The sequence below is a fragment of the Ochotona curzoniae genome, unplaced genomic scaffold (assembly GCF_017591425.1).
Source record: "Ochotona curzoniae isolate NIBS_2020 unplaced genomic scaffold, NIBS_Ocur_1.0 patch47, whole genome shotgun sequence".
Lineage (NCBI taxonomy): Eukaryota > Metazoa > Chordata > Mammalia > Lagomorpha > Ochotonidae > Ochotona > Ochotona curzoniae.
In genome coordinates, this window is record NW_024467025.1 from 1 (window position 1) to 15,358 (window position 15,358).

At 44.8% G+C, this 15,358-nt stretch overlaps 1 protein-coding gene across 1 annotated transcript in view; it reads left to right on the top strand.

Moving 5' to 3' along the window:
- Positions 1-6,215: 6,215 nt before the first annotated feature.
- Positions 6,216-15,358, top strand: part of LOC121168042 (WD repeat and FYVE domain-containing protein 2) — a 159,053-nt gene continuing 149,910 nt past the window's right edge. Inside the window, exon 1 of the mRNA XM_040997808.1 lies at positions 6,216-6,557. Within this exon, the coding sequence (XP_040853742.1) occupies positions 6,421-6,557 (137 nt within the window). The 5' untranslated portion in view covers positions 6,216-6,420. The remainder of the gene's footprint in view (positions 6,558-15,358) is intronic.

Here is a 15,358-nt window from a genome sequence, read left to right on the forward strand (position 1 = left end):
TATTGGAAAGTCAGATATACAGAGAGGAGGAGAGACAGGGAGAAGGATCTTCTATCCAATGATTCACTCCCCAAGTGAGCGCAACGGCCGATACTATGCCGATCTGAAGCCAGGAGACTCTTCCAGGTCTCCCACGCAGGTGCAGGGTCCCAAAGCTTTGGGCCATCCTCGACTGTTTTTCCAGGCCACAAGCAGGGAGCTGGATGGGAAGTCGAGCTGCTGGGATTAGAATCGGCACCCATATGGGATCCCAGCGCATTTAAGGCGAGGACCTTTAGCCACTAGGCCACACTGCCAGGCCCATATTTTTTAAAATATATTTTAAAGAGTATTTATTTGAGGGCCTGGCATGATAGCATAGCAATTAAGGTCCTTGCCTTGAATGTGCCAGGATCCCATATGGGCGCTGCTTCTAATCCTGGTGGCCCTACTTTCCATGCAGCTTCATGCTTGTGGCCTGGGAAAGCAGTCAGAAGACAGCCTAAAGCTGGAAGAAGCTCCTGGCTCCTGGCTTCGGACGGGCTCGGCTCCAGCTGTTGCAATCACTTGGGGAGTAAACCATTGGATGGAAGATCTTCCTCTCTGTCTCTCCTCCTCTCTGTATATCTGTCTTTCCAATAAAAATAAATAAATCTTAAAAACAAGATAATTAAAAAAAGATTATTTATTTGAAAGGCAAAGGTACATAGAGAAGCAGAGAGGGAGAGAGAGTCTTTAAAATCAAAATAATAAAAAAAGAGAGATCCTCTATCCTCTGGTTCATGCCTCATATGGCCACAACGGCCAGCCACAGCTGGGCCAGACCAAAGTGAGAAGCCAAGGTCTACCAACAGACTTGGCACATCTTCCATTGCTCTTCCCAGGGCATGAGCAGGGAGTTGGATTAGAAGTGGAGCAGCTGGGACTCGAACTAGCATCCATAGGGGATGCCAGCACTGTAGGCAGCAGCTTCACGTATTATGCTACAGTGCTGGACCCTGTTTATGAGACTGGAAAAGAAGCAAGGTGGTTTTTGCTCCTCTGAGGTGATTCTGAATTTAAACATATGGCAAAGTAGAGAAGTAATGACTGTTCTTGTGTAATGGCTGACTCTTCCATGTATTAGATGTGGCAGAAGAGCACATGGTTCTAGAAGAAGCATAGTGGGAAAGGTAGTTTGGGGATCCAGAGAAAAATAAACTGAATGACTCCCCTCCATGACTTCCCTCATATATTTTATGTTTTTTTTTTTTAAACTATTCCTACTATTTATCACAAGAATGAGTCTGATGGGTTTTTTTTTTCTCTAGCAGGTTCTTAATCTAAACCTTATCAATTGCTCCTGGTGCCTTCAGGGGGATTCAACTGGCTATTGTCTCCCACAATAGCAAAGATTCTGAATGTCCTTCTACAGTACAGTAGTTAAAACCTACTTATCAAATCAGATAAAAAATTTGCTTATTTATGACCATGGCCTGCATTCTCATTTTCCTGCTTTTTTAAAATAAAAAGATTATAACAATTTGCACTTTTTATTAATAAAAACTAATTACATGCTAATCCCAGAGCAGCCCCTATACTTAAGGGATATGATTATCTTAATCAATTGCAGTATTTTTGATTCTTCTGTTTGATTCTTGTTTAACTGCTGTCAAAAGTTTAATGGCAGAGTTCAAAACACACATAACAATTGAAAGAATATCACAGCACATGTATTACTACTTTTTCTTTTTCACAAAAACATGTAACTCATGCTACCAATTATGTTACATCAAGTAATAAGAAAAGCATATTGGAGGGACAGCATTGGACATCACCTATGATGTCAGCATTCCATATGGATGTTGGGTTGTGTCCCAGTTGCAGCACATCTGATCTGGCTCCCTGCTAAGGCCTGGGAAAACATTAGGAGATGACACAAGTGTTTTTGAGCCCCTGCCACCCCAGTGGGAGACCCAGATGAATCTCTTGGCCCCTGGCTTCAGCCTAGCTCTTCCCTGGCTGTTATAGTCAGCTAATGGATCAGCAGATGGAGGATTTCTCCCTCTCTTTAATTCTGACTTTCAAATTAAGTAAGTAAATAAAAAGCAAAGCATATTGGCTTACTACTTTTCACAAAATATTAAGAATTTATAAATTAGTCATATCTACATCATTGAAATTTTACATTTAATATTCTATTTTAAATTGTTATGATATTTCTAAAAGTGCATATTAATATTTGCTTGAACTGAAGACTGTAGTCTGATTTCTGGCATCAAATAAGTCTGATTTTCCTGATATCATATTCTTGATGACAGGCAACGAGCTGGAATTTTTCCATAAAAATCTGCAGATCTAACATTTGGAAAAAATATACAAAAACATGTAATTAGATCAAACATTCTATTTATAAATACGTATATCTATTGTGGGGCCTCAACTTGCACGCACTGGGATCTCATATGGGTACTAGTTCTAAGACCAGCTGCTCCACTTCTCATCCAGCTCTCAGCTTATGGCCTGGAAAAGCAGTTGAGGATGGCTCAAGGCTTTGGGACCCTGCACCCACGTGAGAGACCCAGAAGAAGCTCCTGGCTTTGGACCAGCTTAGTTTCAACCATTGTGGGCACTTGGGGAATGAACCAGTGGACAGAAGACTTCTCTCTCTGTCTCTCCTTCTCTCTGTAAATTTGCCTTTCCAAAATAAATAAATAAATATTAAAAAAAATATTGTGGGTCTAGAGTTGTGCCCAGTAGGTTCAGCCACCCTCTGCATTCCATATTCTTTTTTTTTTAGCATTTTTTTAAAGATTTGTTTTTATTATTATTTTTTTATTGGAAAGGCGGATATACAGAGAGGAGAGACAGAGAGGAAGATCTTCCGTCCGATGATTCACTCCCCAAGTGAGCGCAACAGCTGATGCTATGCCAATCCGAAGCCAGGAGCCTCTTCCGGGTCTCCCACATGGGTGCAGGGTCCCAAAGCTTTGGGCCGTCCTTGACTGCCTTCCCGGGCCACAGGCAGGGAGCTGGAAGGGAAGCGGGGCTGCCGGGATTAGAACCGGCGCCCATATGGAATCCCGGGCATGCAAGGCGAGGACCTTAACTACTGCGCCAGCACGCCGGGCCCTGCATTCCATATTCTGGTCATCTTTCTGCTCATGTGCCTTGGAGGCGGTGGATGATGGGCCAGCTACTTGGGCTCTGCCACCCACATACAGGAGACAGGGATGGAGCTCCTGGTTCCTTCCTGGCCTACACTTGGCCGTTATGAACATTTGGAGAGTGAACTAATAGATGGAATATCTTTCTCTTTATGTTTGCCACTGTGTCACTGTGCCTTTCACATCGACAACGAATGTATAACAAATGATTGTACTGGCAAAAGTATGCTTACTTTCAAACAATACAGATTTCTCCAATATTTAAAAGCATGTAGGTCTAAATAAAACCCCCACAAGTGAAACAGTAGCAGATTAAAGTGTAAGTTGTATTACGTGACCTTGTATACTGCCCTGAAATCCAGAAATAAATGACCTTAGTGTTTGTGTAAAGAATACTTCCACATATCAGGTGGTTTCCAATACTTTACTGCCAATACAGTTGATGAAGCCCTAAGATAACTTGCTAGCCAATCACTGAAAGTAATTTTTGATAATAAACCACAATAATTTATATTGTATAGTTTACAATTTTACAATGTGAAATCCAACTACTTTAGTGTAGTTGTTCAACCACCACAGTCAATTTTATTATGAGTAATTACTACCTTCCTATCACTTCTTTATTATTCTTACTACACCAGCAAAGTGTCCTATCACAGAAAGCAAAGAAAGAGTTTCAGGGCAAAATGAAGGGTCAACTATGCTAAATGCTGCCAAGAAACAGATTAATATGAGAGTAAAGAAGTGTCGCTTGCATTTTGGCAGGATAGAAAGCGTTTGACCTTGTCATGAGCAGCTGCAATAGAGTGTAGATTTAGGACGTTTCCGAATACTAGTTCAGACAGAATGGAAAATGAGGACACAGGAGTCATGAATCCACAAAACTTGCTTAATAATGTCCTCAGAAGAAGAATGGAGAAATAGAAGGGTATTTGCAACCAGGAGAATTTTGTATTAATTTATTTTTTAATGTGAAATAGCAAAACACATTGTGTGCCAATGGGAAAGAGACAACAGAGAAGGGAAAAATCGTGCAACGTAAGGAGTACACAACTGTAGGACGCCTGACTGGGCAACAACAGGTCCAGTTACCCTTGGCCTTTCCTGGAAGAACAGACTCTTTCTGCACTGTTACAGAAGAAAGGAGGAGAGCCTAGGCGGATACACCAGCAGGTGGATGTTTCTGATGAGTAGAAGTTGAGATGGTTTCTACTTGGTGGCTTCTAATTTGTCACTAAATTCTGAAGAGATAAGAGACTGACTAGAGAGACTAGAGACCAAGAGTTGGCCGATCAGCAAGCCCTGTGCAAGTACGGAGTAGGTGAAGAGTTGAAATAGTAAGGATTGGGATTTAGCCTGCCAAGAATGAGAGCCTGGCAAGACTGTAAGGGGTTTTGTAAGAGACCGTTAGGATAATGGAATGTGGGAACTGAGAGCTAAAAGCAAGAAAAAGAGGATAATGGAAAATAAAAATGAAGAGGATAATGGAAAATAATAATATAATGGCAAATTATATGTGGAAGTTACTGGGTGCTAGGCACTGCTTTTAAGTTATTATATATAATCGTATGTAATCTTATGGCTACTTTGGAGAGTAACAAGTGTGACGGTCAGTGGATTAGAAGTTTCCCATGAAGTCAAAGAATCATTGGGTTGGTAATGTTTGAATAAATGAACTGTATGTTAGTTAGGTAGACAGATTGGGTGTATCTGATCTCTGTTATCTGTTGTATCTGTGTGACTACTGGAAGGGCATTTTACCTCTTGAATTTTCTTTGCATACCTATTTATGTTTTTGTTACCTGCAACACGCCCTGAGCACAGCTCAATTACTATAATCTCCTTTCCCTCCCAGTGATGACCTTTACACGTCACTCCAGGGGCTGACCTTGGCCTGGACACAGGAGCCATGTGCTTTGAGGATACAGCAGTTCTCCTTAACAGTGATGTTAAAATTCAAGCTCCCACAACGGGCTCTGTGCACCTTCCCTGTCACCCGGCCATATTCCCAGTCCAATCTCATGAACTTCCTCTTTGTCAGGCCTTGTGCCACACACCGTTATCCTTTCAACATTCGCAGTAATACGCCCACCTGTTTCTGGGGCAACGCTGGATTGCTGGGGAAGGGAAACTAAGTTGGCATCAGCAGCAGGCACGGCCTGGGTTCAGGTCTGGAGTAATGGGTCGTGCTTTTAGCTTAGTGTGAGTTACTCACTGAGTTATCTAAGGAAATGAGGGTTTGGACGACACAGATTATCGTTAAACTCCCTCACAGATGCCTGTATGAAGATTCTTTGCCCTTTCTTTCCCACCACCCAACAAGACATGCCAGAACAGCTGGGCCGAGGGAGTGCCGACCTCGTCAGCAAGAGACTGCTTCTCAATTCCCTATTTTGAAGCCACTTGGGATCTGACCCAGAGGCTACCGAGTTGCCCAGGCTCAGAGGGCTGTCAAGTGGGCGATGGGTCATTTCAGGACAAGGAGAAAAGGCTCAGCGGAACTACAACTCCCAGGAGTCCACAGGGCGCACCCCGGAGGCCTGGGCTCGGTGCATGTCGGGAGTAGTAAACCGCCTCCTTTGCTCGCTTCATTGTTACTGGCCTCGTACCTATGTAATCCCCGCGCATGCCTACTCATGTCTCAAGGAGTCCGCAGGTCTTGCTTTCAGCTGGCTCTTTCCGGTTTCGCGGAGTTCGCGCTTTTCCCCCGCCCAATCTCCACCCACTTATTCAGAGACCTTGGAGGAGGCGGGGCCTCTGGCAAGCGCGTTCCCGGGGGTGTGCACGCGCGCGTTCCCGGAAGAAGGGAGGGGCTCAAACTCAGCTGAGGAAGCCGCAGAGGGCGGGCGGAGAAGAACGTAGTACGCGTGCGTCGCGGCTCCGCCGAGGGGCGGGGCGTACCGGAGCAGGTGGGCTGGCGCAAGCGCATTGGGTCGCCGCCGCCCCGCCTCGCGCTCCAGGTTTCCCCGCCTCTTTCACCTCCTTTCCGGAAGTGGAGCTGCCCTCGCGGCCCCGCCCCCGCGGCAGGCCCCGCCCCCGGGCCCGCCCCCAGCTCTCCGCCCCCTCCTCTGGTGGCGCCGGGTTGCAACCCCGGTGGTGGCGGTTTTGTTGCCTGAGGCCGGGAGCGCAGAGTCGTTCCCGAGAGAGGCGGTCAAGGCTATGCTAGCCGGGCCCCTGCGTCCCTCTCCGGCCAGCCAGATTCCCTGTGTCGGCTCGTCTCCGTGCCCCAGCGGTCCCCTCAGCCCGACCCCGCGGCGCGGTTGGCGGCGGCGCTCCCGCCGCGCCCCCTCTTTCCATGGCGGCGGAGATCCAGCCCAAACCGCTGACCCGCAAGCCGATCCTGCTGCAGCGGGTGGAGGGGTCCCAGGAGGTGGTGAACATGGCCGTGATCGTACCCAAAGAGGAGGGCGTCATCAGCGTCTCGGAGGACAGGTACGGACGGCTGCCCCCTTGGCCGTGAGGAGGCGCGGGACGGACCGGAGGTTCCCGAGCCAGTGTCTGGGGGAGTGCGGACGTGCTGCACCCCCCAAGTTTATCACAATGTGCACCCAGGGTGCGGGTGTCCAGCCCTGTACGCTGCGTGCCTCTGGGAGCTTGTGCGCTTCTGCCTCGCCCGGGGCCGGGTGGCGCCCTCGGGTGCGCGGCTGGCCCTTGGGGCTAACGGCGTGCTGACCACCGAAGCTGGTCCGGCTCTGAGGCCCGGAGGGGAATAGAGAGCCTGCAGGTGTGTGCGAGGGGAGGATGCTTCGAGCCGCCTCTTAGATAACTAAGGGTTTGGGAGCACTCTCTGGTACAGTTCTCAGGACTCCCAACTGGGACCGCAGATGCCACTCCCTGCGCCTAGACGTTCCCTCTCAATCCGGATAGCCCAGACATCAGACGCTGAGTTGAATGAATAATAACTCAAGTTGTGAAACGAGTAGGGAGTAACTTTGGGCTTCTCCCTTTTCTGCTCACCTCTTCGAGCTCGGGGGGGAAGCTCCCAGAACCTGCAAGGGACCCGTGCTGCAAATAGCTCCCGGTTTCCTTCCCTTCGTTTGCTTCCTTTCTTTTTTGCTTCATTTGCAGAAGTGGAGCTTCTGCCTTCACTGTCTGACCGTTTTTTCCCCTCCCAACTGTAACTTAAAGTCTTCTAATAAGGAGCAAGGTGTACAAAGCTAATTTCTAGACAAATGCTGCGTGGATATTGTAGTTAGAGTCATTTTTCCAGAACCATTACTTTGATGCTGCCTGTAAGCTTTCTCAACAAAGTCGAATACTCCAGAGTACGTGAGACGGGCCTTTACCTCACAACAGTAGTTCGGTTTCCTATAATCTAAGTTCAAGTCACGTTAAGGTCAAAGATGTTCATCTTCTGTGATTCCTGCAGTTGCAGGAGGGGAGCAGCAAAGCGTTCCTGGCAGTGTTTGGAGTCACTTCAGCACTTTGCATTTGGTGTGGTTTCCAGCGTTTTTCCTGATCTATTCCTATCTCAGGTTCCTCAGTGTAACTAAGACGAGTGTATTAATAGCATGCCCTTGTCTGTGTGAGTGGCTCCTGAATCATTTCTCATGCAGACACAATGGAAAACATTGCAAACGTACACCAGTGGAAAGCAGGTAGCAACGAACAAAAGAAATGCATGGTGGAAATGGAATACATGCATAGGGAAGCTTTTTAAAATCCACCAAGAAGCCGTATAAAAATGTTCGATTTTGTCATAGAGGCAACATTCTGTTATTCAGAGACTGCTTCCTGACCTGGAAATTCAGTCATCGAATTATTTGTTAAGGAATATATTCTATAAAATATATTGAAAGACTGTATTGATATTTATCATTTTCCTTATCTGTAAATATGAGAGGAAGCTGATCAGTTCCTGACAGCTATAAGAAATTCCTAAATGAGCTGCTTATGTCCGGTAAGAGAAGGAGGGAAGATACTTAGATCTCGGCTCCTGAATTGCTACTTTTGAGACTTCTAATTCTCATTCTACTACATTTGCTTTAGAGTTTAGCTGACTTTATTTATTTGGAAGACAGATACAGCGAGTTCTCATGTCTACTGCTTCACTTTGTTAAAAGCCCGGTTGGTGGCCTGGACCAGGCCCCAGGCCAGCTGAGGCTGGAACCAGGAGTCAGGACCTCATCATGGTGTCTGGAACATGGGTGACAGTCATAATGGGTGGCAGGGACCCAAGTAGTTGAGCCATCACCTGCTACCCCTCAGGGTGCACATGAGCAGGGATCCAGAATCAAAAGCAGAAATGAGACTTGCATCACCCTGTGATGCGGGATGCAGGTGTCCCACGCACCTGTACCACGCTGACTTGGAATGAAACAGTTGTGGTGAAGAATATATTCTGTAATATTTGGAGAAGCTAAAGTACTGGATCTGAAAGAAACTGAATAAGAAATTTTAATTCATTACAGGACAAAAGAATCAAAATGTTCAAGCTGTATCTTCGTTTGAATTTGCCATTCCTAGCTTACAGTGTAATTAGTAGAAATGATTTCATTGTAAGTTGTTGTTCAAAAACTAAGGTCCACATGTAAATCCAGTATTATTCTTTAACTTTCTTTTATTCTTTGCCTTGCCAACTATGCCTCTTTGGCTCCCATGTTCAAATATAAAAATAACCTATTTAGAGCTCTCTTTTGTTTATAGTTTTCGTTAAAAGGGCATTGGTCTGTATTCTTGCTTTTCAGATTCCAGTGTTCATGTCACTTGGTATAGTGCTAAAGATATGAAAACAGAATATTGATTTCCATCTCAGCCTGCACAGCCATTACCATTAACTGCTTGAGCCAGAGCTCTTCCTCTCCATTCCTGGCCTGTCAGGTTAAGCCTGTGCAGGATCTTACCCACTACACTCCCTGTGTAGCCCCTGTAAGTTCTTTGGAAGCTCTGGATTTCGTTGTGACCTCTTGACTCTGTCTAACTTTCATCTCTGCCCTCGAAAATACTCAACATTTTCTGGTTCAGGCAGTGCTAGCCATCGTTCGGGTGCGTGTTATCTTCTGAATTCCTTACAGCATTTCACGTGTCTTACCCCTTATCTCCAGGGCCTCACATCGTACCTGGCACCCAACAGGCACCATGTTCTATTCAGGACTGATGTCTTTTTGTATGTTATGGGAAGCACTTCTTAACTATGGTCCACATTTAATCAGTTTTTGTTGAGTGTGTTTTATGATGACTTATGAAGGGCTTATGTGGACAAACATACCCTTGTGTAAAAAGTTATCAGACTTGATTTTCCTTTAAGACGCCTCAAGATCCTAGAAGTCAGTGCTTTGCCTCATATACCCCATCAACAAACATTTGAGTATTGTGTTCTAATCACATCAGTACACAGCAGTGATGAAAATGATAATGTCTTTTGAAGATGCTAACAATTAACTGGGAAATGTTAGAAGAGTATTGCTACTCTCTCTAAGATTTTTGTATTGAAAAGGTTTTCATATGAGAAGGAAGCTGGATTCCGATTGGCACGTTCTTTCACATGCATTACTGTCTTTGCCCTCCAAGTGCCCTCAGCAGTAGACAGATAAATCTTCCAATCTAAGAAGGGGTGAAAGCTGTTGCCTTCAAGTTCATCTTAGTACAGTTCAGTAACCTGGAACTTCGTTCTGAAACAAAGGAGTAAATCTAGAAGAACCTAAGAAATATGCAAATCATGGTTTACCAGTAAAGATTGTTGGTGCTTTGTAATACAGAGCCTATTCCTAGAACTCACTGGTCTTAAGCTCAGTCTGTCCTTGGTTTGGTGGTGGCTGTGTTCTCTCTCCTGTCACTCCCAAACATGCCAAACGTTGGTGCTTTGGGTTTCTTTTGCCCAGCCTCTTTCTGGATGGGCTTTTCTGAGTAAAGGGCATTGTAACAATCTGTGCCTAAGAGCTTCCTCAGACATCTCTGCTCTCTTTGTTCAAGACTTATGTCTAATCTACAGCTTACCAGGGGTCCTCTTGTTAATGGAAAGCTGTTTTTGTTTCTTTGTTTTGATGGATTCATTCATTATTTATTTGAAAGGCAGAGTTACAGAGAGGAAGGGAGAGACCTAGAGAATCTTCCGTCTGCTGATTAACTCCTTAGATGTCTGTCAACACCTGAAACCAGGAGCTTCATCCAGGTCTCCAATGTGGGTGGACCATCTTCTGCTGCTCTTCCCAGGCCATTAGCAGGGAGCTGGATCAGACGTTGAGCAGCCTGGACAGGAACAAGTACCCATGTAGGAAGCCAGCCTTACAGGTGATGGCTTTACCCAGTGTGCCTTGCACTGGCCCTGAGAACTGCTCTCTTCTAACTTTACTCAGGACTGATTTATGTAGTATAGTTAGCGGTGCTCCCTGTGAACTCTGAGGGAGATCCATGTATTGGGCAAAAGGGGGTCCAATTAATGTCTTGAACAAAGGAGACAGGTAAACAGTGTGTGTTCACTGAGTGAATGAAGCAAAGCTGAACTGGGAACTGGGGTTGAAGAGGTTGAGTTTCCTGGAGCAGAGTCTTACACTGAGCCTGAGGAAGGCTTAGCCAAAGTAACAGGAAGACTGGGTGTAAGGGTGAGAATGGTCTAGGACAAGGATGTGGTTTAGATTCTTTTTTTTTAATGCCTAAGGTTCCACCTCCCGCCCCCCCCCCCCACTCCAAACAACCATGATTTCAAGTGGTCATGACTATTTCTTGAAAAGATATGTTTAAATTTCATTTCCTCTCCCAAGCCTTTATAGTGTGGGTTCATTTACCATTAATTCTCTTCATTATGAAATTGCTCTATCTCAGTTCTTTCCTTAAACCATCAGTTTCACTAATAATTAAACCTTGGCTCAGTTCAGTTGAGCTCCTGATGGGGTTTTATGTACCATGTATTTTATCTTTGCATACATTTTTAAAAGAAAGGCAAATCGGTGTATTTCTCATACTGCAAATATAGTTCTGAAACTTGAAAGCTTCCTCCAGGAGTGGAGTGAAGCCAGCAAAATTGGAACCCTTCTAAATCTTTTGAGTGTGTGAAATCTGTATTCAGTGGCTTAACACTGGTTAACTTCCAGCTATGCACCTGAGAGTCATGGCTTGGCAGGAAGAACAACAGGTGTCCAATTCCTAGCAGAGAATTTGCTCCATGTGATTGTTGGAAACTGGACCTTCAGCCTGAATTTAAACCATAAGGCAGTCTCAGTGTCAGGGAACATGCCTGCCTGCATGTCTCTGGAAGGCAGCTCCACCTGCATTTGGAGGAAGGATCACTGTGGAGAGCTTGTTTAAGGAAGCTCACCAGAGGAGATTCTGAGCTCCTTCTGTGTTCTCCTGGCTCCCACAGGGCCCGGATTTCCTGCTCGTCTAGCACCTCATGAAGCGTAATCAGTGTACATTCCTACCCTGATATTTCAACCCCATGAGGAGTGTTATTATGGTGACAGTTCTACCAGTCCTAAAAGGAGGGATTCTAAGATGATGAACTCCTGACCAGATCCCTACAACTCAAGCGCTAACTAAGCGTAGGTGAAACAGAGAACTAGGGAGAAGGCACAGTGTGTAAGTAGCCCAAAGAGACTGCAGAAAAGTGATCTCTGCCAAGAAAACCAAATCAAAACTTTTAAAAAGGAAATAGGACTGACTTCCATAGCATCTTACCCTGGTTTTCTGTTTTTACTTTGTTTTTGGCTTTGAGAAAGAAACTTTTTTTCTTTTTTATTGTTGAGAAATCGTGATGATTTCATTGAGAAAAAAAATAGCCTGGGAGGTGCCAAAACAAGTCAACTTGTGATTTAAGATAATTGCAAATAAGATCTGTTGATATCTGTAGCATTAATTATTATAGGATATGTTTACCTTTCCCCTTAGCTTCAGTATTAAAATAGAAACATTTAAAAAGAGGCAGTGTATTTTTTATATTCAGCTCTCCCAAGGAGAGAGCCACAATTAACTTAGAAACTCCCTAGTAGAAAAAAAATCACTTTCTTGTTCAAGTTCAGCAAACTGGCCCACTTATTTGTTTGTTTCTTTTAAGAGCAAGGAATCTCTTCATTGAAACACTTTGTTTAGTCATTACTAAATTGTTTCAAAGATGTAAGAACTTGAGAAGATCAAACATGAGAACATAGGCTCTGATGGCAGGGAGCGCTACTTTGTGCCCCAGTGTGCTTTAAGGATTCATGGAAAAGCACTGGGGCTGGGAGCCAGAGTCCAGCCAGCTTTGCTCTCCACCAACCTCGGTGCTTCCTTCTTGTGGAGCCTCAGTTTCCCCATCCTTGAGGGAAGAAATTGCATTTCCTAGTACTGCAGTGTGCCCACAACATGAGCAGATAAGCATAGAGTCTGTGCAGCCAGGTAATCTTCAGATGTCAAGTTGAGAAAGTGTGAAGTGGTGTGTGAGGGGCGGGAAGCAGCATACTGCATGAGGCTGTCAGCTCTCCGTGGTGTGACTGGAGCATCAGGCCTTTCCTAGGTGTTGGGTGCCAGTGGTATTTATTCCAGGATGTATTTATTTTGCATTGGAGCCTAATAACCTGGCTGAACTGGATTCACTGCATTCCTACTTTTAGACGAGTCCTTTGGTTTCAAGCACTGACTGCTTTAGCTCTGTGTGATGTGCTGGCACCTACTTCAGGGCGTGGGTTATCCCGAGTAATGCTGAGGGAACTTTTTGACCAAGTATCAAAAGGTTTATTTAGCATTTCTACTCAAGCTACTATCCCAGGTGCACACCTACATAACTGAAACAACAGTTGTATGAGATCATATCCTTTCAATGTGATGTGCACACAGATATTTTCTGATCTCTTGTAGCCCTTATACAATTATGCTTTTGACCCTTTTCATTTATTTCATGATCCACTAAATGATGATGAGCAGCAGTGTAAAATACAGTGCTTCCCAGTGCTTGTCTGAAGGTTTGTACCATCAGTTTCTCTGTGTAGTCTGTTTTGTAGTAGATGGACGCATGATTCAGTTTGGGGACCTACTTGCTTGTAAGTTAAGATAAATTGTGAAGGATATAACCATCATGTCATCCTAAAACCTGAAGGAATTGGGAAAAAAACCAGGAATGCCACATTTTTGTTGTTATTTTTAAAAATTATTATTATTATTTTAAAGATTTATTTATTTTTATTACAAAGTCAGATATACAGAGAGGAGGAGAGTCAGAGAGGAAGATCTTCTGTCCGATGATTCACTCCCCAAGTGAATGCAACGGCCAGTGCTGCGCCCATCCAAAGCCGGGAACCAGGAACTTCCTCCGGGTCTCCCACGTGGGTGCAGGGTCACAAAGCTCTGGGCCGTCCTCGACTGCTCTCCTAGGCCAAAAGCAGGGAGTTCGATGGGAAGTGGCGCTGCCGGGGGTTAGAACTGGTTCCCATATGGGATCCCGGCGATTCAAGACAAGGACCTTTAGCCGCTAGGCCACGCCGCCGGGCCCATTATTTTAAAAAATTATTTGGTTCAATCATCAAAAGCCTGCAACATTTGATGAAATAGGATTGATCGGGGCCAAGGCACAGAGCTGAGAGCTCAGTCCAGACTTCCAGGTGACTGGCAGGAACCCAATTATTTGAGCCGTCACTGTTGCCTCCCATTCCATGTTGGTAGGAAGCCGAGATCAGGAAGGAGAGATGGTCCCCAACCAGCATGGGTGTCTTTTTTTATTTTTAAGATTTATTTATTCTTGTTGCAAAATCAGATATATATATAGAGAGGAGGGAAGACAGAGAGGAAGATCTTCCATCCAATGATTCATTCTCCAAGTGGCTGCAACGGTCAGGGCTGTGCCAATCCGAAGCCAGGAGCTTCTTCCGAGTCTTCTATGAAGATGCAGGATCCCAAGGCCTTGGACCGACCTTGATTGCTTTCCCAGGCCACGAACAGGGAGCTGGATGAGAAGTGGGACAGCCGGCACACGAACTGGTGCCTATGTGGGATCCTGGTGCGTTCAAGGGGAGGACTTTAGCTGCTAGTCTGCTGTGCTGGGCTCAAGATGGATCTCTTCTAACTTGAATTTTTGAAGATTTATTGATTGATTGATTGATTGATTGATTGGAAAGGCAGAATTACAGAGAGAAGGAAAGAGAGAGATCTTCCATCCACTGGTTCACTCCTCAGGTGGCTGCATTGGCCATTGCCAAGCTGATCCAAAGCCAAGAGAGCTTCTTCTGGGTCTCCCACATGGGTGCAGGGTCCCAAGGTCCGGGCCATCCTTGACTGCTTTGCCAGACCACAATCAGGAAGCTAGATCAGAAGTGGAGCATCTGAGACACAAACCAGCATCCGTACTTGAAGGTGGAGGATTAGCATGTTGAGCCACAGCACCAGCCCCAATTATGCTTTCCCTTTAAAGTCAAATTTTAAACAGCCTTCATCCCTCTGCCTCCCTCTTTCCTCTTCCTTCTTTCCTGTTCATTTTATTTGATAGACGTAGACGTAGATGGAGGGAAGAGCTTTTTGATCTGCTGGTTAACTCTTCAAAAGCCTGCGATTGCCTAGGCTGGGACAGGTGGAAGCTGGAAGCTAATGGCTCAGGGTGAGCCTCCCCCCTTGGGCGGCAGGAGCTGAGTCATTCAGGCATTATCTTTTGCCTCCAAGAGTGTGCATTAGTAGAGAGCTATATTGAAAGCAGCTGCCAGTGCTGCTCAGCCCTCAGCATAATTTCAGTTTTCATGAAATAAATAGTGACTGTACTGAAAGCAGAGAAGCTGGGATTTGAACCAGATACTCCACCGTGGGATGTAGGTCTCTAAGCAGTGATGTAACTACATGCCAAACATCCACCCCCTCTGCTTTCTTTTTAGCTGGGCATATTTACTCACAGTATAGAGCTACTTGGAGACTTTGTATAGTTTCCACTAGTTATTAGTTAAAAAAATATTTTCTCCAATTTTTAAGAATTAATTTAGGTTTTAAACAATCATGATAAAAGATTCTCTGGAGTATGTTTACCTTTAAATAAAGATAGCATGACCATGATGAAGAATAATTGCTTATAAATCTCTAGGTATAATGATTCTTAGTATTTTACATATTTCATTTCAGCAGATTCTATAATGCAGTGTTCTAAACTACGATTGTAGTCATAGACTTCTATATTCTTGCCTCCGCTTAAAATTGTGCAGCCATCTGGGCAGTGGACTTGAAGATGGAAGACCTCTTTCCCTCTGTTGCTCTACTTTTCAAATAAATAAAAATAGATGGATACATATCTAAAAAGATACTAAACCTTTAACAAAAATTCCTAATAACTAAATTAATATTTTAGAACT